Source organism: Tetrao urogallus (genome assembly GCF_951394365.1).
Source record: "Tetrao urogallus genome assembly, chromosome: 7".
Lineage (NCBI taxonomy): Eukaryota > Metazoa > Chordata > Aves > Galliformes > Phasianidae > Tetrao > Tetrao urogallus.
Genome location: NC_136820.1, coordinates 4,369,723 through 4,396,287, shown reverse-complemented (window position 1 = coordinate 4,396,287; position 26,565 = coordinate 4,369,723). Strand labels below are relative to the sequence as shown.

The window sequence follows — 26,565 nt, the reverse complement described above, 5'->3', positions numbered from 1 at the left end:
AAAATGCTCCAAAATGATGGATGACTTAGCACACTGGAAGCAAGTGGGACATATTATAGCAGTGTTGGCTTTTGGGGCTTTTGGAGGAGATCATGCTTGTATAAGATGGAGTTAGAACCAATCTCTTTAATGCAAAGCTGTTGGAAGGGGAGATTTTGGACTGCATGGGGTTGTTTATCAACACTGGCTCATTCCTGTCTAATTGGCTGTGCTTAATAGTGTCACAGAGCTTTTGCCACTCTAAGTGTGCTTCAGCTATACGACTTTGAGCCTCCCTTCCACCCTGTAAAGGACAGGAGGAGGTGAGCATTGACAAGCCTTGTCTAAAAAGTGAGCAGAAAGGCCCTGTGGCCCTGGAGATGAAGCATGGTGGGCAGTGATGTGCAATCCATCCCACTGCTGAGACCAGCGCAGTCCTCCAGCGTGCCCCATAATACAGCCAAGTATTCAGCAACATTTGTTTCCTAAGCTGAATAATATTTGTTTTGCACAAAAATAAATGGAATTTTTTGTTTGCATAACAGGCACCGTATTTCATTCTAATTAATGAACGTGGACCAGATCCTCAACTCACAGAAACTGGTGTAGTTGTATTTTCATCTGTGGCCAGATGTTCAGTTTTATTTCTTCCAGTGGACCTTTTAGTACACAGTTGATTTCAGTTTTATTTGAAACAAAACTGCCTTTCAGCATCTAAGAAGACACATAGGTGTAAATCTGCAATTTTGTATTCTTATTTAAAAAATTAAAAACTGGATTCTCAAGAGAATAAAATGATGTATTTAATTCAAAAGTATTGCAATGGGATGAGTGATCTCCAGTGGTTATCTGCGACAGACAACTCTGCCTCCAAGAACATCATCTGTCAGCAGGCAGATAAAGACAAGACAGTGCAGACATCTAAAGGTACTTTTGCTGTTGGAGTGTCAGTAACTTAGCAGAATGAAAACATAAATCTGTTCAGCTAGCCAGACTCTTGATGCTTTGCAAGACTCAAAACAAAAGGTTTTTATTTAAGGGGTACCCTTTGCCCTTTTTTCTGCAACGCTCCACTGATTTTTAACTGAGCCCAGCACTTCGTAAGCCAGCAACCATTTAGAAATCTACCTGTGTCAAATCTTGCAGTATTTTTCTGAACAGCCTTTTATTTTTTGTGCTTCTAATGCTGTTAGTTCCAGACAGTTTTTGCAGCAGACATTTAATCTTTCTTTATTTTCAAATCTGACAATACTTATTGTTATTTTTACTGTAAAATAGTCAACCAGACTCTTTTGTGGAGGAGACAGATAGCTGTTCCAGGCTGAACAGTAGTATGGAATTGTATTATTGTGTTGAATATTACAGGAAAGTATATTACTGGGGACAGGATAAGTAAAAGAAGAGAACTTTTCTAGATATTGTTTATTCTACTATACCTCTGCTAAGAATCCTGAGTCTCCCTTTCCCTCCTCAAAGTAAACAGGAGTTTCCCAGCTGGGTTAATAGAAACAGGATCCTGCTCCATTTTGTGCCATTCTAAGTACCACCTGAATCACCCACCATCCGTATGGTTTTATTAGTAAGCCAACTAACAGCTCCATAGAGAAATTACTTTTTTGTTTGTTTGTTTTCTTCCAGAATCCATCTTGATTTCTCAACTGATTTTGCTGAAATTAGGAACAGAGCTGAGTTTGCACTGAGATGGTGGCATGAGGGAGTGCATGAGTTTATTTTATGCAGTTGCCTTGGTGGGAACAGCAAATACTGGATGGGAACCCAAGGCTATAAATTAAAGATGAGAAAGAGAAAGTCTCCAAGCAGAAACCATCATGGGCTAAAAAAAAAAAAGTGGTTTGAAGGAGTCTAGCACTCGCTTACATGTGATTCTTTTGTTTTTAATAATAATTGTTGTACCAACTGAGGTTGTTCCTCATTCCTTCCCAGCTCTCAGTCTGGTTAGCTGAACAGATGGAGGGTGATGAGTATATAGGCCAAGGTCACATTCACTCTGTGAAGTCATAGGTCAACCGAAGTGCTTTTGAGAATAAATAAATACATTGGTGATTCAGTGACCTGTCAGAAGGTTAAAAAAAAAACAAACAAAAAGCAATGCTAGAACGAGGGAGCACTCCCCGGTAAGAGATCAGTTTGAAATAGAGTATTTTTGACCATGGCAGGTAACAAACTTCTCAAATGTGTTTTTACAGGAAGATGTGTGGATGAGCAATGTGAGTGGATGCAAAAGGAACAACAAGTACAAAAACGGGCGGTGGGTCCATTAAGAGGAAAGAAAGGGGAGAGGGCAGAGTTGTAGTCTTTATGTGGGGAATACAACTGTGTGGCTACTGGTGAAGGAAATTTCCAGTCTTGCTCTTCCTAAATAGGATCTCTTACTGTTGCTGGTGGGTATCACTCTTTTGTTGGAGAGTGACCGTTCATCTGACCAAGGCAGACAAATCTTCGGTATTTTCATGTTTGTTATGTGGAGATGGAAACAATCTTGTAAATCCCAATTGTTCTGCATTGCGTCCTCTAAAACTAAGTATCTGAAAAATGTAAATGAAAGCAGATTTAGATGCATCATCTTATTTTGCTTCCTAAGAGTGAATGCCTGGGGGTGCATTTAGTACAGACCCCCCGAAGGTCTGTGACTCACCCAGAGCTCTGCCCACGCAGATTGTGTTGGACTGAAATGCTACCGACCAGCTGACAAGCTGTGATGTACCCTGAGTTTCACACGTTGTGAGGGGATGCTGTGACTGCTAGGTTGTTGGATCACTGGCAGAGAGACCGTGGAGACGTGGTGATCCATCCCTGATGAAACCTGCTTTGTCATCCAGAAGCATTTGGTGAACTCAGTCTCCCGTGTTCCCAGGATCAGGCTGATTGTAAGCAGACATTTTGGCAGGCATATCATTCAGTCAAAATCTTTGTCTTATTTCTGAGGGAAGTTCTTAACAAATGTTTCTTAACAAAAATGGGAAGGGAACGTGCTTAGCACTGTGAAAAAAAGCCACAGGCTCAGAGATTTGGATTCAGATTCATCATTGGTGATTTTATGTTCCCTTTCAAGAGAGGTGGCTGGGTAGCTCAAGGGAAAATTCAGCCCACCTCAAGGTCTTCCCCTGCAGACTGACTAGGCAACATAGGAGGATTAAGTCCTTCCTTTGGCACTGCAGTAGCTGAAGTCAATTTAATTAATTCAAGTGCTTCCCCACTGTCCAGATTCTTTCCTTTGATAAAAGTTGTGGAACGTTTTTTTTTTCCCCCTTACTAAAAGTGCTTGAACTGCAGTCAGTCTTTGGTTGTGATTGCTGGACGTCATTTAAGAAGAATCTTGTTTTAGGCTCATTTTTTGATGTGTGATGGAATAGGGAACTATGTTCTCCAGGGCCATATATATATATTTTGCCAGAAATTCTCCAGTTTATGATTCTTGTTGATTTACTGGTGTGATAATCTAGCATGCACTGCCAACTGCCATAGCCTAAAGGTGCACATTCTCTGTTCAATGAAAACATACAACCCTCCTTCACAGTATAAAATTTTAAAGAGAGAGAAAAGTTCTCGTTCCTCTTCCATATTTTTGAGACCTCATGCATGCTGTTACTTATACTGTACAGATAAAAGCATGGCTGATATACTGGATCAAAAGCCCTCCTGTGAGGTGGGTTCACTTCAAATGAGCTGGGAGCAGTGTTCAGGAGGAAGAAATAAATTCTCTAACTACAGATCTTAACAGAAGCTCACATAGATAGGAGCTTTCTTTTCTCTTCTTTTGTAAGTACAATATAACTGCTTCCCAGGCAGTGATTCTTCACCTTATTTAAGGTTCACTGTTTGTCTTTGTATTGTTCTCTGTGTTCAATATACACGCTGTGAGCCTTTGGCTAATAAGGACTATGTGGTACTTCCAGGTACCAAAGCCCTGGAGGCTTCTGGGCAGAATTCTGCCTAGTCGTAGGATAAGCAACTTCTCTGTCTGAATACTGTGCTTCTGCCACCTCATTAACAACGCTGTTTGGACATGCACAACATAAGGTTTGTTTTTTCCCTCAGTGTATAATGTGAACAACTGTTTTGCAGAAAACCAGAACTTGTATTTGGCTCTAGTGAGTGATAGGAAAGCAGCATCAAAATGCAAGCATCTGTAGACATGTTTTCTTATGAACTACCTTTGCCTGAGCTTATGCTTATTGCTTGCAAAACATGGGAACAAATGGGTGTAGCAGGTGGTAATAAATAAATGTAAAGTAGGAAATGTGGTTTGTGACATTACTGGGAGCTGGCAGGTTGTGCTGGCCAGAATGATGCTGAGCAATGCTCAAAAACTCTTGAAATCAAAGCATAAAAAACTTGTTCTTTCTTTCAGTTGTTTTTGTACTGAGCACATTACCAACAAAACCATTTCTTCCTGAGTAAAACTTGCCTGTAAAGAACCACTGTCTAACTCTAGATCGCATCTCCTTCCCCACATACTGCTCTGCCTCCTGATGCTGCATGATGTCAAACTCATTATACAGACTATTGCTCTGAAGTTTCATTTAAAGTGATAACATACAGAAGAAATACTTGTACCAGCAGATAGCTTGTGATATGGAAAGAATATTGCCAGCAAAAAGAAAAGAAATCCACATCTCTCTGAGCTCATAAATCTGTCGTGCTCAGGGACATGATTCAGCAGAGGGTTGTTAGAGTTAGGGTAGTGTGGTTCGGTCGTGGTTGGACTCCATGATCTTTAAGGTCTTTTCCAACCTGAGTGATTCTATGATTCTACAATTCTATGATTCTGTGTTTCTCTTCACCATACCTGCTTACTGTAGATCCTTTCATCTGTTTATGCTTGGACCACTCCAGCTTCTTTCTCTGAAAATATCCCTGACATCCCTGTGTTCTTGGGACACAGGCTGTTCATAAGGACAAAACCAAGTCTTTCATTTTTAACATTTATTTTGTCTTTTGCACTTCAGGATCAAGTGTAAATTTTCCTGCATCACATTTTATCCTTTTCCGTATACTTACCTAAAACCAGTTTCTGCCTCTCTTTATCATTATGGTTATTACTGTTGACATTTTTGGTATTTCAAGCACTGCCTCTACTCTCTCAATGCAAAAAGAGCCCAGTCCTCTGTAGCTGCATGTTTTCTGCTTCTTCCTAATTGCAGTCTGCACTGGTGGTGAATGAGGTACGAACATCACCTCAGCAGGTGGGACTTCATACTCAAGGCTTGACACGTTGCCAGAACTAGCAAAGGTGCATGCTAGGAATCCTGTTTCCTGCACTGCCTGATGTGACCTGGCATGACTGGTTCTGCACCAGCCGCTCTTGGTGTGAATCTGCCTTATGCCCACCTTGTGTCCCTGCCTTGCAGTAAGGAGGGAGCTGGCTGGGGAGAAATCAGGCTTTATTGCTCATTGCACTTTTTGGTCCACTTGCCAGAACAGATCGACGGCGTTGCATCTAATATTAATGTTTCCTTTTAAAAAAAAAAACAACCAGCAATATTACAGATGAAGTGGTGGTGACTGGATAACTTATTTGTTTTCTGCTTTTGTCTCTGAAGTTTTCAGTGCTTTTTTCTTCCTCCTGTCCAAGTTGATATTTTGCATTTGCCTGAGAAGCCACAGTGCCTGAAGGGATCCAGGTTGCCTCTGTTCCACGCCGTGCAGTTGGACTCCTTATTCCCCTGTTGCAGAATGTCATTGTTAGTCAATGTAACAGTGACTTTTACAGTACTGGTGTTCTGATCCTTCACATACTTAAAATAATTGAATTAATGAATATAGGCATGCTTAAAGAGAGCGATAAATGTTGCTATCAGGATTCGGGACTTCCTTTGAAATAAGTATTTTGATTAATTGAATAAGGCATCATCTCCCTTTCAAATCTATCTTTGCTTAATGGCAGTGTGTTTTCAGCTGGAATTGTAACCTGTGTTTGAAGTTTATAAATTTTGCAACATTCTTGCTCGAAGCAAAGGTTAGAAATTCTTTGAGGACAACTCTGAATTTCCACTGCTGCACCTGATTCCTTTATGATTCCCTGTAGAATTAAATTGACATAGAGAAATCTCTGCTCTATGCCTACTCACTGAATTTAGGAAAATCCTGACATTTAGCTCATATATTAGATCATGTGAAAACTAAAAATTCACAGAACAGAATAGGAGATACTGCCAGTATGGTTGCCTGTGTGGATGACAGCTTTCAACTTGCTTTGGACTTCAAATGTTTTTTTTTCTGGATGGATTTTTTTTCATTTTAGTTTCGTTTCTGTAGCTGGCCTGTTAAGGTTGCCAAGCTTGACTTAAGAGTGGAGCTCGTTTTGAAAACAAAAAGGGTATCCTCTAGGACCACGTGTGATGTGACCTTGAAAACCGATGGCCTGCTGATTGCTTTCACATCCAGTTGCTTTCAGCTATGTGCTGTTTCAAATGACTGATTTTGGACCAAAAGCACATAGCGGTACTCTTCTTGAAAGCACTGTGGTCAAACAGGACAAAAAGGAATTATTTGTGGTAACCAAAGAGGAATGTTTAAAAACCACCTCTTTACAAGTTGCAATAAATGACATCTTGCAGCAGTTCTCACTTCTCTCTAAAGGAACTACTGCTATTTACAATGTGTTTCTGACATCTTAAGAAATGAAATTAGTCTTCATAAGGCAATTTTTCTTCCTTTAGCAAATTTTACATTTCACCTGTCTTAAACTCCAAAGGTATCTAATTAATCAGATTTTTATATGGTTGCTTCTTGCTCAGTTGAGCTTTCAGTTGGACGATTTTAATTTTTCTTATTAAAGCCTTTGCACATGGCTCACTCTATTGCAGCTTTTTCATTAACTTGTTTAAAGTACGTGTCTATTCTAGATGCATGATGAAGTGCATACAAATATAAGATAATGAGTTTGAGTTCTACCAGATGTAGATTTGTGCCAGTATCTTGACACATTTGACTGCTGCCGTTTAAGTAAACAAGTCAGTTAGTGAGTGCATGGACACAGTTTTCTCAGCCAGAATTTGTTGTTTACTTGCAAGGAACAGGGTATTTTGCAATGTAGAATCTCACATGGTTAGATTCCTTCCTGGAAACTATGCTAAGGCACGTGGAAGAGAAAAAAAGAGACTTAGGCTTGCAGCGGGCCCAGGAGATCCCAATGGGGCTCAACAAATCCAAATGCAAGGTCTTGTACTTGGGTTGCGGCAACCCCCGCTATCAGTAAAAGCTATGGGTGAAAGGGTAGAGCACATCACTGCTAAAAAAGATTTGGGGGTGCTGGTAGATGAGATGCTGGACATGAGCCAGCAATGTGCCCTCACAGCTCAGAAGGCCAACCGTATCCTGTGCTGCATCAAAAGGAGCATGGCCAGTAGGGCAAAGGAGGTGATCCTGCCCCTCTGCTCTGTGCTGGTGAGGCCTCACCTGGAGTACTGCATCCAGATGTGGAGTCCTCACTACAGGAGAGACATGGACCTGTCTGAAACATCTAGAGAAGGGCTACAAAAATGATCCAAGGAACACAATACCTTTCCTACAAAGACAGACAGAAAGACAGGGCTGTTCAGCCTGGAGAAGAGAAGGCTCTAGGGAGACCCGAGAGCAGACTTTCAGTATTGTATGGCAAAAGAAGGCAGTGACAGCACCTTCTAATGGGATACAAGCACTACAGAGCAGTAACACATAACCAAGAAGAAAAAGTAACTCACCCCTTCCAACAACCAGTGACAGCTCAGGAGGAGTGTAATCTCTGTCCAGAGAGATGCTGCTCCCTTGGCTGCTAACCTTTAAATGAGGGTGAGGAGGGGTGGATCCAGACTCCATCCCTTCCAGTCACTCAGGTGCACTGCTTGTACTTGAGCTCCCTGGGTTTGCTACGCTTTCTCACCTGGTGCTCAACCAGCTGTTCAGGCTGTGACCTGGCAATTCCACTGTAAGTATCTAAAGGGGGGCTGTAAGAAAGAAGGGGACAGACCCTTTAGCAGGGCCTGTTGTGATAAGACAAGGGGAAATGGTTTCAAGCTAAAGTGGTGGAGACATAGACTGGATGTAAGGAAAATGTTTTTTTACAATAAAGTTAGTGAGGCACTGGAAAAGGTTGGCTCAGAGGATGCTTTGTCCCTGGAAACATTCCAGGTGAGGCTGGATAAGGCTCTGAGCAACCTGCTCTAGCCGGAGGTGTCCCTGTTCATTGCAGGAGAATTGGACTAGATGACCTTTGAACATCCCTTCCAACTTAAACAATTCTATGATTGTACTTGTATACTGCAAAAATGAGAACAAAAGACACGTTCACATCAGAAACTGCTGGATAGACCTACAAGAGCTGTTGTTATCACTGAGAGCTCTGAAGTTGTTTTTGTTTAAATCAACCTTCCAAACGTATTTTTACTAGTGGAGATGAAGTGGCACTTACAGGGTATTGCATATATCAGTGTTCTTCAGTGGGGAGTTTGTGCCCTTTTTGGAAGGGCTTCATACTCCTCTTTAAAGGTATCACAAGGGTGATGGCCGGGTACTTTTCTGTGCTCATAGTTTTGCTGAAGGTTCCTCACTGTGGAAATGTCTTTAACTCATTTCTTCTTCAGCAGGAAAAAAGCCAGAGGTGTCCCCATGCCTTCTCCTTTGGAGGCAGAGATTTCCCCCTCTCCAAGCCAGCTGCTGAGGCTGTTAGTTAAGGGTCAGCTGAGCCCCACATTGTAGCAAAGTTTTCTGTTGTGGCGGTTGAGGAATTAACCCAGCAATGGAGTTGGAGCTGCTGTTTGACCAAGCTGTTGATTTCCTGGCTACGTGCTGAAATTCTTCAGTAGGTGAAAATCAATAGGTCTTTTGAGTTCATGTTTAAATGGTGGCTGCCTTTACTGCTCCCCAATACAAGTAAAAATAATTGAATACTTTGAGAGCTCTTTGTGTAATAAGATGTTCAGACCCAGCCAAAAAAAAAAGTTAAATTCTATTGATTTATTTTGCATTATCAAATTGTGTAATCAGAATCAGAGCACTACAATGTAGAAAACTGGGCTCACTGTTAGAATGTCAAGCTTTGCTTTCTAGAGCCCATTAATACACCAAAAAAACCCAACACCATCTATATGCTGGGGCCCATATGAGGCAATAACCAGCCCTGTCCTACAAATGCTGGCTTTGATTGGAATCTTCCACTGGCATGTGAAAATGCTGTTAATATATATTGGGAATTTAAGCTTCCAAATCACTGGAATATTTGCAAATAAAATAAATAGTATTCATTCTCCCATGTTTCTGCAGAAACGTGGAGGTTTTTTGATGACAGGTTTGGCATGATGTAGTTTTTATTACTTTAGTTTCACAAAGTACTTTGTTTTTCTCTTCTTTCTTTCTCTCCTTCCCTTCCTTTTCTTTAAGCCATAACTTTTTATCTGTACAGTGTACTCAGGCACCAATCTCAGAGTAAATCAGTGCAGTGGATATCAATTCTAGTAATTATTTGTACACAATTCTCTACTAGATGATATACCCTACTTTCAAGTGAAAACAGACAAAGCCTTCTCCTTCTGTTCCTCTCAGCACACTTGCAAGATGAAATGTTGCAGCAAAACGCTGTTCCTCAGCTCTGACTAAAAGCATGAGTCACGGTTTGTCAGGTCGCGTGGGTTAGAATTGCTCAGACTCTTTGGCTACGTCAATTTCAGGACGCCTTATAATGGAGCGTGTAGCTGCTGGGATGAAGTCAGAGATGGTGAAATGGGGGAATTTCCTCTTTCTGGCCAAACGCAGATAAAAAGTGTCCTGTCTGGGAGCCTTTGGATATCTACAAATCAGTGCCACCAGTCTAAAAAGTCAGAGCTTTGACATGACTAACAACTGACACTGAATGTGACTCTGAATCCATTCAAGTGTTTTTGATACAGTTGTGCTTAATTCACAGTCAGATTGGGCATTCACTATCAGATTGTGAATTAAGGTTCTGGATGCTGTAAGTGTTTGTTCAGCACTTATGTACGGACTGAGATCTCATGCAGCATGAAATTAGGCTGCGCTCAGTTGCTGCCAAGTTCCACGGGGAGGTTTATTAATATTTTGCATTGCGGACGATCAAATCAAAGCACTGCTTGATTGGTACAAACGGCCCCAAATCACGCTTACATTCAAGGGCTGTACTTCCCGAAAGGCATCATATTTATGACCTTTTGTTAAAACTCAACATTGGCACAGTCCACGTGTAACATGTTTACACCTGCATCTTCAGAATTCACATTTAAGTGAAAAAAATAGATCAGCACAACGGACAGTTGTGCAAAATATGGGAGAATGGTACTGTTCCATACAGGTGGAAACACAAGTGTCTAATCCCCCTAGAATCATAATGAAAACGGGATGCTGCATGAAGAAGAAATGCCATTTCCAACTCCCTACAGATATCATATACTGTGCCTGACTGTATATATGGAATGAAAGTAAATCATTATTTAGGTCTATTTGCAGCCTTTGTACTTCTTTAGACTGTATCTGCTCTGGTTTGCTACGCTGAGCAATTTGATATGGAAAGATGTGAATGCCACTGAATACCATGGGGAAATTTAAGACCTGGGTCTGCCTGGTGCAGTATGAAAATGGATATAGTCACATAGCTGGAAGTTCTCTCAGATTGTTGTCATGTCACAGTCTGTGCACTCTTTGGACTTGCTTTTTCAACTTTCAGTGCTCGCCTTTGTCACCTTAACATTCTGTTTTCTAGTCTCACACTTGGGCTCACATGCATGCGCACATGTAATTTTAACTTCTGTGCACGCAGTCACAACTGACGTACAGAAAAGTGAGAATTTGAGACTGGATAAACATTTAAAGCCATAGGAATCCAAAAGCGATATTAGTCCTTTTAGGGAATGCTCTGGACTGAGTTATTACAGTGGCAGATGCTTCATACATACAAATTAAATATTTACTGGAGAGTGAACTGGCTGCTGCTGAGCATATATTTTTAAAATTGAGATAGCAGGTGAGAAGGAAATGCGTTAAGGCATGAATGAAGCTAGTGGGTACTTCTTTAGTCTATGCTGGTCTCATTAGGATTGAGTTTGATGGACTTGTGATGCTGTATTATATTTATGTGAAGGAGAGTCAGATGACCTACTGCTCTAGCAAAGGCAGATCTGTTCCTAAAGGGCGGCAACATAAAAGCTTCTTCATTTCATACTGATTTAATTGTAGTCTTCTTTATTATTAAAATGCCACTGCAAGGTAATTGTTTTATGCTGTGGTGTGTTAAAAACACTTAAAATATTTCCCAGGTGTGACCTAGATGAGTGATTTCACAAGCCATGTTTGGAAAGTTCCAAAATCATTTTATCTAAGAGGTGGAATGGTTGTATTTGAGGGACCTTCAAAACATAGCCCAGCAGTTTTTCCCTCTATATCATTTTCCCCTTCTTGCTGCACTGATAGAACTTGGTGAACATGTGAATGTACACTGTTTTTATATTCTGGACTAATGTCAAGGTTGTGAATCTGAGATGCCCAGAGAGGACATTAGGCCATTTGTAACAGACGAAAGTGTTTGCACAGGATTCGGCTGAGAGTTTTCTACTTATTTTCCATCACTTTGTAGACATAGGTGAAGAGTGGCACAAACACTGAAAGTGGACAAAAAGATTGTGCCCACCTGTAAATGAAGGAGCCCAGTTAGTCCCCTTTGCCAAATCAAACTTCTACCAGCAAGCTCTGAGAGGGAGATGAGTGATGGTTGCTCCTTAGGGATGGTTTCTTTCTTGTCCTTCCCAAGCACCGCTCAAATGCCAGACATGGGAGCCCTCAGGGCAGTCGTTTCACCAGTCTTCCTGCACTGTTGCTGTCAGTACTTCAATTTATCCTTAAATCTATGACTAGCAGCCAAGGGTGCAGTAATGTGCAGTGGGGACGGAGAAATAGATCAGAGTGCGACCAAGACAGTGCAGAAATCTGATCAATGGATCTAATTTAAATGGAAATGGTAGGAATTAGCTTAAATGAAGATTGTATGAATATCACTTGTTCTTACTGTGCAGATTTATCTTGGTTGATTTTATCTATTGATAACTTCTGCTGTTGCCAGTGAAATTCCATAAGGCAATGGTGAAACATTAAGGGTGAAATGTTGCTTATAAACTCTCAGTGATTTTTTGGTAGTGCTTTGGAAAGTCAATTTGAAAAACAGTCCTTGTAGATACAGGTGTTTTCTTTCTTTTTTTTAAAAAAACAAAACTAAAATGCTGCCCACTTTGAAATTCACATTGAAAGTCCAGCAATGCAAGGAATTGATGCTGGAGTCACTGGGCTGCTTTTCAGAATTGTTGATGGCAACCTTGGAAGGGTGGTAAGTGAAAGGGAAGAGGAAGATTGTAAATCTCTTCCTAAGAAGGAAGATTGTTTCCGCAGTGAACTGTAACTTGCAGTGTTCAGAGTTGCAGTGGTATTCATGTTCTTTACAATGTTTATCTTGGTCTGTTTTTAGGATACTTGTCTGTATAACATGATCATGAGAAGAAGGAGCAGCAATACCAATCCGTGTGTAATCTCTCCCGACATGTACAAACCATCAAACCTATTAGCATGTTCTTCCTGAAAGAAAAGACCTTCACTCAAAACCTTCTGGCCAAAGCAGTAGCCATCCTTGTTTTTGTTCTTGTAGGATGATGTAGTTGCACAGCAACAGGAGGGAGGGCAGGACAGTCGAGTGTCTTGAGAAGGGTGACTTACCCACATGCTGGTTTTGCTTTTGGTTATACTACTCACATTGCAATTGCTGTTCCTGTGTGATTTTTTTTACCAAAGTGTTGGATCTGAGATCTTTGTAAGCTCCAAATATTGTGGCTCTGGGCAGCCTGGCCTGCTGGTGGGCAAACCTGCACAGAGCAGGGGATTCAAACTGGGTGATCGTTGTGGTCCTTTTCAACCCAGGCCATTCTAGGATTCTATGATTCTATGTTCTTATGACCACAGAAAATTGATGCCAGGTTAATCAGCCATGATCCAATGTGATAAATAGATGTTGCTTCTTATTCCACTTCCCTTTTCTTTAATTACTTTCTTCTTCACTGGTTCTAATGCCTGGCACACTACTGAGATCAGGCTAACGAGCTTCTGCTTTGTGAATCACTTCAGCTGACAAATCCTGTCTGCTGAGGATCCCTGCTACCAGGCAGATATATCTCTGATGATAATTTACCATGTTCCTTGGATTCAGAGCACTATACTTTTGAATTTTGCTTCCATGTGGCTGGATGAACTTTCCTAGGCTCACCTTCTGCTTGTACCTCTGTGCAATGTATGTCATACATGATAAAATAAGCCACACGTTATTTGAATTTGGGGGAATTTGGGTGGAAAGAGATCTTTATAAGGTCCCAAAGCTAGCATTTGTCACTTGGACTGCAGTCTGCCAGAGCTGGAGGGTCGAACAGCTTTGACTTGGCTGTTCCCCTCTGCTGGCAAGAGCCAGTGGAGCATCAGAGCTGGCTATCCATCTCCGTGCAGCAGACGTGGTGAGACTGGATGAGAAGGGAAGGAAAGCACTTGGGCTTCGAGCCTCAAAAAGCACTGGCAGTGCTAAAAAAAACCAACTGGACATCTTCCCTCTGTACAGCAACTCAGCGGATTTTAATACAAATAAACAGAGGGGCAGAAGTAGATTTGTACTTCCACACTCTTTTAAACATATAATTCAATGGAGTATGCACAGATATTCCATGACAGCAATAGATTTACTTCTTAATTCCAGAAAGGATAATATATGGTGGCCAGTAATAAATATCTTCACCCTTCATACTTGGTGTGTACTGAATAGCACAGGGGGCAGCATCGGCCTTTCTAATGAAACATACTTTGTGTATGAGACAGGGGCAAGTGAAAAACCTCCCACTTCTATCTTTCAAATATGTAAGTAGTGATTAAGAAGAAAACAAAACACCTTTGAGTCAAATTCGCTCAAATTGAACCAAATTCAGGATATATTTGATCCCTTTGCATCTGGAGAGCTGTAACCTGGAGCAGGAAACTACTGAGAAATTGTAGAGAGGCTTCAAGTCCTCAAAAAACTTCCTACTTTGACTTCCTTGGATGTGTGCTGCTGAAAAAGAAGGCTAGAAAGCCAGCTCTTGCTTAATCCTCTCATCAGGTATTTCTTTTAAGTAATTAATTGCTTGGACTATTAGTCATATCTCACCTGCTTTTGCCAAGAGTTTTTATAACCAAGCTTTCAAGCTCTCTTCATTCTTTTTTTGCAAAGCATTTTATAAAACTCCTTTTCCCCCATCCATCACTACTCTCTCACACATCCCTCCTCAAGTGTCAGGCATGGTAATACGAGTTGTAAGTTTCTGGTGCTGTGGAGGTCATTAAAGAAAAACAGACTTTGAACAAAGCCCTTCAGGAGTGACAGTGCTTTTGTCAAAGTTGCAGCGCTCTGAGAGCAATATGGATTTTTATGGAGCTATTGCAAGGATATGGTTTAAGTAATAACTTCATGTCATCAGCATGGAAACTTCTCTCTTGAAGAAGGTTTCTACAAGCTTTTTGAAAATTTGCCTTTACACAAACTGAGCAACCCCAGATCAAGAAGGACAGACTGCAAAAGAAGTGTGCATATGTCTTCATGGGAATATTAGTCGACAGCACTGACAGAAATCTTTTTGCCAGTCACCAGAGCTTTCAGTCAAACCTGTCAGCTCAATTTACTAAACTAAAGACAAGTTTAAATGAGCAGCACCTTTTCTACCAGTTTTTTTTCTTTCTTCTTCCTTTGGTGGTGACAATTTTACTGTTGCTTTTGCAGGCTTCTTATTATTTTCTTACCTGGAGTGTTCAGATTTGCCTTCTCCTAAAACTCCTGCTTGAAATTCTCCACAGTGTGTCTATTCCTGATGTAGTTCAAGACTGAACATGTTGTTAGGATGCAGGAAACGCATCCAATGCAGTAGTCTTAATATCTAGTTTGCTGCTTTTGAAACTTTTGGAAAGTGCAGCATTCTCTGGGTCGGTTGTGCCTGTGTTCCTACCATATAGAGAAGCTAAAACTATCTGTAATTACTGGATGCAGCAGAAATCATAATTCCCCAGCCCTGAGGGAGCCGGATGATTGCTTGTAATTAAAGGCGACTTGCAGGCCCTTAGACTGCTGTTGCTTGGCTAACTTTGACTCTTGTGGCCTTGTCTTCCAGCCCTCGCTTAGGCTGACATAAACCCTGCACCACTGTGCAGGTACCAGTTATCAACAAGCCCTAAAATCTAACCTTAGAAAGAAAAAAGTACTGAATTTCACTTGCAAACTACAGTTTGAGTTGTACTTGGTCTAGCTTAGTGAAACTAGAATGTGGAATTGCAAGAAAAGTCTGAAACCAAGGCACCTAACTTATAGGAGTGTATCTCCAGATGGTACAGAGGTGTTGCTTGTTCACACAGGTCTGATACGCGGTTGAATTATGAGTCCTTAGAGTAGATTCATTAGACTTAGGACCGTGTAACATCCTTGAATAAGCAGGACAGAGGCATCTATGCTCTGCTGACAGTTTCTTGCTATTGAAAACACTCCATGTTTAGGTGAATATTAATGTGCTTCCAGCAACCAAAAGCTGAATCAGGCACTGGTAATTCTGTTCACTACCATCTATTTTGCAGTGAAGGGTGACAAAGCTAATTATGCTATTAGATGAATTGCCTCATTTTTTTCCCTTTCTGAGTCATGTGATTTGTTTTAACTCTTCATACACTTAGCACTGTGGTTACATTTTTCAGAGTTCATCCTCTTGAAGCTGAGGTCCGTTTAGCACAGAGCACTGGGTTGCTTTCTTCTTCCCCAAGAATAAATACAAATCATCTGCAACACCTGAATATTTTCTGATTGCTCTCTTATATTAAAATATGAAGAATAGCTAAGATAAATGCAAATCAGTGAAGCAATGCATCCTCTAATCCTTCCGCAAGAAAACCCAAAATTGTTCTTAACAGAGCAAGCAAAGAATTTTTTTACCGCTGGAATAAAGACTGAGCTGAATCTACCCAGCTTATTTTGGCATTAGCACAATTAGCAGAGCTGTCAATGTTTTACAGACTGTTTGAATAGAGTGTTAGCATAATATTTTGGAATATGATACTGGCAGACTCACCGCAGCGTTTGCTGTAACTGAAGTTCAGAGATCCAGGCTCAGACATGCAATGATGAAAACACTTTGCCATAATTCTGGTTGGAGGCATAACTGGTAAGAAAATAAAATGTATTCTGGATTGTTTATGTGTAGAAGGACAAATGAATACATTGCAGTAGTACTAATTATAGATGTTGTCATAATGCTTGAAGCTTTCATTCTGTCAAATCAGATTAATTGATGGGAGAAAATGCATGCTTACACAGACAATATAGAGGAATAGCAATAGGCAATGCTTCAGCACGCTTACAGTGCCCACAGCACTTCTGTGTCATGGTGTGGCTTATGTGGGCTTTGCTGGAGTCCTGCAAAGACTCCAGCCATCTTGCTCTTTGGAGTTACTGCCCCAGTCTGCTTGTGCCCACTGAAGGGCTGTTTCCACCAGACAGGCTGCTATTTTGGCAGCATTTCTGCACATGTTTCAGTGGCTCTTACAGGCATTACTGCTATCCGTATCCTTATCCTTTCCTTGAAGGAAAAGTGTCACTGAGGTGCTTAATGTGAAGGTAAAGCCCAGTTTACAATGCAGTGGTATGACAAAGCTGTCCCTGAAACTTCTGCTTTAGACTGTGGTTTTGTGTCTGACAGACCTATGCCATCACCCTGAGGAAGGCAGTCCCGCTCCAGTATGTCCAGTTATTTTGTCTCTTTTGTAGTGATGCTGTCCTTTGGAAAAGTGAATTGTGAATGTTACCCTTTTGAGCTGCGTTTTTCTCACCTCTCTGCTGTCTCAGCAGCATCTACCCATATCAGTAGTCCTACAGAATAGCGTACCTAAGGAGGGAAAAGAACCTGTAATGAAGAGCCTTATTGTACAGCACTCAGTCAGGAGTCTTTTAGCATGAATGTAAGTGCAGTCTGAGGGAGAAGAAGCAAAGAAGGTGAAGCCTCCATTTACCTGGATCTCTGTGCTGTGATAAAGGAGGAACCCAGCATAGGGCTTGTTTGCTCTGCCTGAAACCTCGGTGTTGCCCTTCATCCTTTGCTGTCACTGCCAGTGCCAACCTCTTGCTCTAGGATGGGATCATGCAAAAGCTGCTGGTGGTGGTTGTCCTGGGTCCTCTTCTGCAGGCAAGTGAAGGAGAGTGCACCTGCTTGTAGGTGTAGGGAGGACTCTTCCTCACATGGACCCCTTCCCACATCACAGAGCAGCAGGGAGAAATCCAGGGCCAGACCTTTACGAAGGTCACAGCAGTGTCCTGAATCCCTTCTGCATTGCTTGATGGACAACTTGCAGGAGGACTTGGGTACGCAGGAAATCCTGAACTCGAGCTCAGGCATGGTGTTATCGACACCTTGCATTTATAGCTGGCCTGTGTTAATCCCTTCATACCTTAACACCAAATGGGTGGAAAGAAGGATGTTGTGCTTTGTGGCAACACAACAGCTTTTCAGTAGAAGGCATCAGCACAATGGGGAGTAGTGCAGGAAATGGAGAACACTGTTGTATGCTGGGGTTGCTGCTGGAGGGGTTCAAGCAGACAGCATGCTCCAAGCTGACATGGGCATCTTTTCCTTTGGGAAGACTGCTGTGAGTGCTTGCAAGTGAGCAGCAGCCAGCTAGTGGTTCTTTGTGTCATTCCGAAGAGATTCCTGGAGCAAACATACTGGATTGTCCCTCATAAAACTTCAAGGGATTGAGGGCTATCTGAGGAATAGTTTATGCTTTTATTCCCTGTAACTTCAGAGGCCACTGGACCTGGATCTGATTCTGCGTGGCCACACACTGTCTTGCAGCCTAGGGGACTTCCCCGAGGTACAGGGGTGGTGTGAGGTGCCAGTTATCTGTGATGCAGACAGCAGGCAGTGTCCTTTGCTGCTCAGCTGCAGGGAATCCCTCGCTGTCTCTGAGCAATCTCTGGAACTTCTGTTATCATAGGAGATAGCATCCTTAGGCACATTCCCAATTCCTCTGTGGCTGCCTTCAAGCTTTCCACTTGCTTCCATGGGGGATGACACTGAAGTTTCTCTTGCCAATGTGCTTTCCTCCCATTTTGTGTTTTACATATTGCCTTGTTTCCTACAAACCTTGGAAGCCCTATCTCTGTCCATAACTCCTATAAGTATCATTGCTGTGACATCATATCAGTCCAGCCCTTCATTTCCTCAGCAACTGAGTGCAATGACATTTTTTTCTCTACATTCTCCTGATCTAGCACCCATCTCAACTTCCTGCTTTTATTTATTTTTATAATTAGCTATCAGAAAGCACCTCTCCTATGAGGAAAGGTTGAGGGAACTGGGCTTGTTTAGCTTGGAGAAGAGAGGGCTGCGGGGAGACCTCATGGTGGCCTTCAGTGCTTGAAGGGAGCATAGAAACAGGAGGGGGAATGGCTGTTTGTGAGGGTGGACAGTGATAGGACAAGGGGGAATGGTTGTAAACTGAGACAGGGGAGGTTTAGGTTGGATATTAGGAGGAAGTTTTTCACCCAGAGGGTGGTGAGGCACTGGAACAGGTTGCCCAAGGAGGCTGTGGATGCCCCATCCCTGCAGGCATTCAAGGCCAGGCTGGATGTGGCTCTGGGCAGCCTGGGCTGCTGGTTGGCGACCCTGCACACAGCAGGGGGTTGGAACCAGATGATCTCTGTGGTCCTTTTCAACCCAGACCATTCTATGATTCTATGAGTAGCCTCTGAGCTCAGAGGCTCCTGGAGGTCAAAATTCAATGATACAAAATGTCATGCACTCATCAGGGATGGGATGTTCTCCTGTATCTGTGTTCTCCTGTATCACCTTAACAGCATCAATATTTGCTTACTTCTCTAGTGGCATCCATGCGCAGAACCTCATCTTTCTTTACTTTTTCTCCTCTGCTCTTTTCTATCTGCCCAGCATCTCTCCGCTGTATGTCTGCCTTCATAACTATGGCATTGGTTCATCATTTTTCTGGTGTTTCTGCAACCTGTAGTAACTTTTCCTTAATCCTTACTCTCATCTGTCCCTATTTGCTTTCAGATATCAGCTGAAAATAAAAGCTTTGGCTTTCTTTCATAACTTAAAAAATAAGTACTATCCCTGGAGGTGTTCAAGGCCAGGTTGGAAGGGGCCCTGAGCAGCCTGATGTAGTGGGTGGCAGCTGAATAGTCTTTAAGGTCCCTTCCAACGGAAATAATACTATGAGTCTATGATTTTTCTCTTCTGTCATTTATGCATCCATTCTTTTGGCACAGCTTGGTATTTTAAAGGCATAGCATCCGTATAGATCCGTTCTAAACGGATCCGTTCATAGATCCGTTTTAAAGGCATAGCATAGGTAAGCTATGGACACACAGGGTACACTGCCATCAGATTGCTACTGACATATCTTAAGCTGTAGCTGATACACTTAACAGTTTAAAGGGAGAAGTTATTTAAAAGGTGTATGAATTGTGGCGTGCCATGAATTATTGATTTATTGCCATGATGATTCCTGGCAATAAATGAAACATCTCGGAAAATGCTCCTGACTAAAGCAGAGTGGAGAAAATACTGTTGTATGCATCCAGCAATAGAATTTAAAGAGGTCTATGGGGAAGGATGAAGTATAAAAGGAGAGTTTCATTCTGCTGGCTATTTAATGTAACTGTGGTGAGCCCCGTGCACATCCGTGAGGTTGAACAGTTTCTTTTGGTTTTCATGTGGGGTTTATTTTAAGATATCTGAAACACTTGGGAGCTAAGGGTGGGAGAGCTGTGCCTCCTAAGTCAAAATGGAAGTCTCAGCATCTGTGTGGTCACAGAAGTACTAAAAGCTGCAGTGGTTTTGCTGAAATGGGATGGCTTGCATATGGAGAATCATGCCCACGACAGGTCTAATATCAACTGTATGCTCTTTGGCAAAGTGATGAAGAAATAGTGAATGATGGCATTGCTTTCCTCTTACAGTGACCTTTTCATTAAACTCCTTACTGTCCTTCCCACGAGCAGGTGGTAATGCTGTGCTGTTTCTCAGATGAGATGCTATGATTAGGAGTAGAGAAAGAGAAATGATTATCTGTCACCTATGGAGAATGTGGCAGAGCTTCTGGGTCTTAATGACGAGTCAGAAGACTGGGTCATCTTACTGACAAGATCAAAAGTGCTCCAAAATTGGCGAAACTTGAAGAATCAAAACTGTAAAGTTCAAGTTAGTACAGGCTGTTCTGTCTTTCAGTGTGGTAGTACTTTTTATGGCCTCATGTGTATGTCATGTCTAATCTTCTTTGTGTTGAACTTGTGTGATCTCAGTAGAATTAAAATGAACTTTGGCATTTTTTCTACTTTGGAAGGAAAGTTTTTACGTTTATGGTTTTACTGAAAAGTTGTTTTTTTTTTTTTTCCTTACTGAAAAACTGCTTTTTACATGAATGGATGCAAGGCTTCTAGTTTTCAATTTCACTCTGGAATGTGTAACACAGAAGGGTGAAACTGGTGAATTGCTGTGCAGTATCAGCAGCCTGAGCCTGGTTTTGTACCTTCTTGCACGTAACAGATCCCAAAGCTGAAACCTCTCTAATTTTGTGTAGATCTGTATAGAATCTGCTGTATAGAATCTGTTGTTTTTATCCTTGTGTGTGTATTTGTGCTCATAGGGATTATCCTAATCTCTGTGCAGGCAGGAATTGTCTGTTATTACACTGCCTATATGGGTTTTGAAGTAGCCAAGTGATGTTTCTAAAAACTGATTTAAGCTTTTTAAACAGGGGCTTGCTTGCTTAGGCCAATTAATGTATTCACATTTCCACCAATTGCTGTGTGTCAGTGTTCCGCACTTGTGCAACTGGCATGGGAAATCACAGCCAGCTGTTTTCATGGGAGCCTGACTTTCCTGGTGTGGCAAACTGCTCTGCTTAGAATCACAGAATAGTTTAGGTTGGAAGGGACCTTTAAGAGCATCTACTTCCAACCCCCTGCTGTAGGCAGGGATACCTCCCGCTAGAGCAGGTTACTCACAGCCCCATCCAGCCTGGCCTTGAAAGCTTCCAGGGTCAGGGCATCCACAGCATCACTGGGCAACCTGTTCCAGTGCATCACCACCCTCAAGGTAAAGAATTTCTTCCTGATATCTGGTCTAAATCTACCCTCTTCCAGTTTAAAACCATTTCCCCTCGTCCTGTTGATACCTGCCCTTATAACAAGTCCCTCTCCAGCTTTCCTGTGGGCCCCCTTTCCTGTGGGCTCTTCCATTACCCACTGACACTGTAACTCAGTTAAAAAAGGCCACTTCACTAGACATGATGGATAACAGTTTGGCAACTTCATGTGCCAGTTCCCTCAGAACCCATAGATAGATCTCATTGAGTCCTATGGGATTGTACACCTTCAGATTCTTTAAGTGGTCTCGAACCTGATTTTAACTTACAGCACACAGATCTGCCTTCTCCAAGTTCTTACTGTTGCTTTCTGCAACTTGGGCAGTGAGGCTAGAACCCTTGCTGGTGACGACTGAGGCAAAGAAGTCAGCTTTCTCCATATCCCTCGTGACCAGCTCTCCAGTTTCCTTCCTGGCTGCTCGGACAACTTCTTTGTAGTCCTCCCAGATAACCTGTTCCTGCTTCTACTCCCTATTTACTTTTTTTTTGAGCTTAAGTAAGTCCAGGAGCAACTTGTTTGTCCATGGAGCCTCCTGGCGTTCTTGACTGCCTTCCTTTTTCTCAGGATGCACTGCTTCTGGGCCTGGAGGAGATGGTCCTTGAATACCGACCAGCTTTCTTGGGCCCTTCTTCCCTCCAGGGCTTTCCCACGTGTCACCCTGACAAGCAGTTCCCTGAAGAGTTCCAAGTCTGCTCTCCTGAAGTCCAGAGTAACAAGCTTGCTGCACAACCTCTTTGATAGCCTAAGGATTTTGAACTCTGCCATTCCATGATCACAACAGCCAAGGCTGCCCTTGAGCTTTACAATACTCACCGGTCCCTCCTCTTTGGTGAGGACAAGGTCCAGCATAGCACTTTCCTCATGGGTTCCTGTACTTTCCTGGGATGAGGAAATTATCGGTACATTCCAGGAAGCTGTTTGATTTCTGGTGCACTGCACGAGGACCATGTGAACCTGTTCCTACCTGTTTATAGAGGGCCTCATCCACTTGGTCTTCTCAACCAGGCAGCCTGTAGCAGACCCTCACTATGATGTCTCCTTCCCCTGCCTTTCCTTTAACCCTTCAGCTTTAGTGTCTTTGGCTGAAAACACCAATGTGGGTGGGGTCGGTGTGACAAAGGACATCTCTGTCCTCTTGTCTTCCCTGTACCTGGAGGATGGACCCCAGTGGTGTTAAGAGAAATGCCCCGTGTCTTGCTTCTTGCTTTGCCTGGGCTTGGTGTGGAGTTCACCGTGGGACCCCTGTAGAACCGGGCTGTTTGCTGCCCTGTGCGAGCCGCCAGTTCAGCCATAGGTCCTGCTGCAAGCCTCGTGCATTATGAATAAAGCATTGTCTCCTAATGTACCTTTAGCGGTTCTTGTTGAAAAGCACTGAAAAGGCTGTTACAAGTGTTGGGCTTCATCTCCCTCTGCTGCGCGAACTTCCCATCCTGTGTTGTGAGGCTTCGGGCAGTGCTGCTTTACCGATTTCTGTATTTTAAAGTGAATTTTGCCCAAGTTGAAGCTGCACGCTGCGTTCTGCCTGAGTGCGTGCTGCCTCGCGATGAAGCAGACGGCTCTTTGCCAGGAGCGAGCCGCTCACTTTCTGTAATTTACCCTTCCTTTTTGGCTCGGTCGGGCTTTTAATCAGCGCCAGCCCGTTCCCTCGCGTTCGTGTGTGTGTGCAAGGGAGAGGGCGGCAGAGCGAGGAGCTGTGCCTGGGCTATGCTGACAGACGACTTTCCCCTCGGCTGTCAAGTTCTGAGCCTGTCGGCAGCGCTGCTGGTAAGTGAGGGGGGAAGAAAAGCCCACGCCGGGGTTGGGGGAGCGATGCTGAGCCGGCTGGGGGAGCGGCACGCAGGGAGAGCGGGATGCCGCCGGCGTGGCGGTGCAGGCTCCCCAGCTGCCCATGCAGACGGCTCAGTTGGCAGCGAGGGATTTCCCTTTCCCCTTCCCTCCCTTGCTAAAGATCCTTCAGCCAGTATTACTGGTTGGATCCTTGGCTTATTGTTGGTATTTTTTTTTTTTTTTAATAAAAGAAAAATCCGTGCGGGTTTGCTAGTCCGGAGCTGAGCCGCTAAACCCCTGGGTCTGCCCGATGATGCTGGCGTGCCCCCCGCGTACACCTGAGCGCCCGGGGAGGGGGGAGAAGGGGCTGCCAGAAATGTTGGCCACTGGCGGGCAGCCCCGTTAAAGGTGGAGCGTGTGCTTGGGGCAGCCGCCCATCATCGCCGAGCCATAACCGACGCGGTAACCTGCAGCCATGGAGTCGCCCACGAAGGAGATTGAAGAATTTGAGAGCAACTCTCTGAAATACCTACAGCCAGAGCAGATAGAGAAAATCTGGCTTCGGCTCCGAGGCTTGTAAGTAACACTTTTTTTTTTTTTTTTCTTTTTTTTTTTTCCCCCACGTCCTTCTCCCATTTCCTCCCATTGTCAAAGTGATTGTAGCACTTTCCTTTTCCTTTCTTGTCGGTACCTTCAAAATGACAAGGGAGTTTCCACACCTGTTCTCCATAAATACAGTGACTTAATCTCAGCAAAGATCCACTTGTTTCCTTAAACAAAACCCGCGTGTTACACCGAACAAACGTTCTTAGCGGGCAAGTAGAAATGTCATTAATGAGACACGGTAATTTAGCAGCAGCTTTGTGAGATGCTAATTACTTTTGCTGCCTCACTGGAAAAGTTTTGTTGTTGCCTGGAGTGGAACCTAATTGGGTCCTCCGATTTGAGTAATACTTCCATTAGCGGCAACCTACAGAAAGACTTTTTTTTCCCTGTATGTGTACACCATTTCTGGCACTGATGCAATTAACAAGGACAAAATAGGCAGAGAAAGCACAATTGGAAGAGATTTCCACTTGTGGCAGCAGCAAATTAATGATGCACAGATCAGATCTTAATGATTAGTTTATACGTTTGTTGTTCAGCCTGACTTGTCATGAAACGGTGGGACACTGCTTCCTGTGCTTAAAGAACAGCCTGGGACTGTAGAAATATGGAAGTTTACACACCGTAGAGCTTGTGTAGCTTATTTAGAGTTAATGTCTGGCATCTTTTTCAGAGTCTCAGTATCCAAAATGTTGTCTACCGGCAATAAGAGTCACTGTTGGCTGTAGAGCATTTATTTATTTGCCCATCAGTTTTTGGCTCAGCCAAAGAGGAACACTGCCATATTAAGCTGCATCCCTCTCTGTGTTCAGAACTGAGTTGTTTTTTTTTCTCCCTTAGTTTCTCATGTTAGAGAATGTTTCAGCCTGCAGGGTGTGTGTGTGGGGGGGAACAAGAAGGATAGGAAAGAGCAGAACTGGGAACGCATAAGAGGAGCAGGCTAAAAATGGACAACAAAGGGTTTCCAGTTAAACTGGAGTTGCTGTGAGAGTTGTTTAGTGTGAGCAGTGACGGCATATTTTTGTAAAGCACATCCAAAACTTCTGCAGGACTCCATGCAGAGTAAAAGACGTGCATGAATATGTATGTCCTTCAAGGCGTCACTCCAGGAAGCCTATTTTGTGAAGGAACTTAATCAAACTGGTTGACAGCTGTCTTGTAAGCATTCCAAATAGAACAGCCACGCAAAAAAACCCCTCTTATTTTCAAATCTGTGCCATGCTGTAGCATTAGGAGTCGTTGCGCTTCTATCTAATACAGAGTTTAGCAGCATGCTGGTTTGGATCACACCTGAAGTTTTGCAGATAATTCCTTAGCAGCAGGTTTGTTCAGGGTCTCTCCTGTCTTCTGTACAAAGCAGTGATTGCACATTATTTGTCAAACTCCAGGCTGTTCCACCTTTGGGAGACTTGGCAAAACTGCAGGACTTATTCCACATTCGCAATTACTGAACTTCAGGCTGTTTCTCAGTATAGCCCTGTGTTGGCACTGTGTGCGTGTCACAAACACACTTTTTCTTTCTGAGTTTCAAAATTTCTTTGCTCATAGAAGGGCAAAGAAGAAGAAATTGGCTGTAAATTTTCCATCTCCACTCATTATATGCATACGCACACGAGCTGGTTGCAGTCTGAGGTTTAGCGTCATACTTCATGATTTTTCTTCTCCTTTCTTATTCACATCTGTGTAAGAAGAATGAGTCGATGTGCGCGGCCATCTCAGAAGCCTTGTAAACGAGGGACTTCATTCTGCAGAGATCAAATACTACTCGAGGAGACATCACTCCTTGCATCTGGTGCACTGACAGAGCAGTGCTAAGCAGGCAGTCAGGGGCAGCATGCTGCCAAGGACCTGTAGGCTGCAGCAGGTAGGGACCCAACAGGTTATTGCATCCTGCCACCGCTCCTGCACTGAGAAAGGCAGTGATGATACAAACAGTCCCAGGTGCTCAGTGTCAGGTTTGACATCTCCTTGGTACGACTTCACCTGGTGCTAGGCTCATACCTTCCTCCCTATGCTCCCACCTCCAGCACCAGCTGGTGCGTCTGCTCCCAGTGACTCCCCAGAGGAGATCCCATTTCACTGCCTCTGTCAGTACCTAGCTTTTCCAGGGAGTGGAGTCTTAATTTCCCCCCGTCTCAGCCTGCATAGTTGAAAGGGAATGGAAACCCAAAGGCTGCAAAGGGGCGGTGAAGCTGATGCTCTTTTCAGACTCCCGTAATTTAGTGTTTTCTGCTTAAACAATTCTGGCCATAGCTCTTCTTGCTATATGCCATGTGCCCAGTGAAGTTCTGTCCCACAGGCTGGTTGGCCTTTGGGTAAGGAACAGAGAAGCCTTTTGGACAGTGCAGAAGGCAGGCTTTGAGAAGCTGAAGCATGTGTCTGCAGCATGAGTTGTATGTTGCTGTAAGGGGCAGACAAGATATTGAACTCGCCTATGGGAGCAGATTGGAAAAATTTCCTTCTTGGTTTCATTATGCATCTCTCCAGCATGCATTTCTTGGTTAGGACAGTCTGGTTGTCTTATTTGGAAGCAGTGGTTCTTGGACCATATGCAGATTCCTTTTACTGTTTAAGGAAGAGCTAAAATATCTATGTCATAAAATTTCTGAAATATTGTTACTTGACATATACATATTTGTGACTTAATGATTCTGTGAAGCAATCAACAAGAAGTCAATGAACCTGCAGTGGGTTAATTAAACCCACATGTTTAAGGCAGTGTGATAAATTTTACCACTCTTATGTGGTAAAATTCTTGGGTGTCTCATACGAGAGACCTAAGGAACAAATGGCAGCTTTTATACAAGCCCTGTTAGATATTAAGTTTAATCACAGATCAGAATTAATCTTTCAGTGTTCTATTTTTAATAAATATTCATGAAAGGTTTCTAAATAAGCTGTCTCCTGGGCAAAAGTGCCACCAGAGGTATTTGAAACTCCCTGAAACTCTTGCCAGTTGACTTCTGACCGCTTTGACCTTTCATGTCGTACCACAACGTGAGCAAGGA

At 43.0% G+C, this 26,565-nt stretch overlaps 1 protein-coding gene across 2 annotated transcripts in view; it reads left to right on the top strand.

Annotated features, from left to right (window-relative positions):
* Positions 1-26,565, top strand: part of PDE1C (phosphodiesterase 1C) — a gene marked incomplete at both ends in the record, with an annotated part of 281,466 nt that overhangs the window by 80,208 nt on the left and 174,693 nt on the right. Inside the window, one exon of one of the 2 annotated variants that reach the window (XM_079538518.1) lies at positions 23,427-23,527. The exons of the other annotated variant lie outside the window; for it this stretch is intronic. Within the exon in view, the coding sequence (XP_079394644.1) occupies positions 23,427-23,527 (101 nt within the window). Of the gene's footprint in view, positions 1-23,426; positions 23,528-26,565 lie in introns of those variants that run through there. 2 annotated transcript variants of the gene reach the window in all.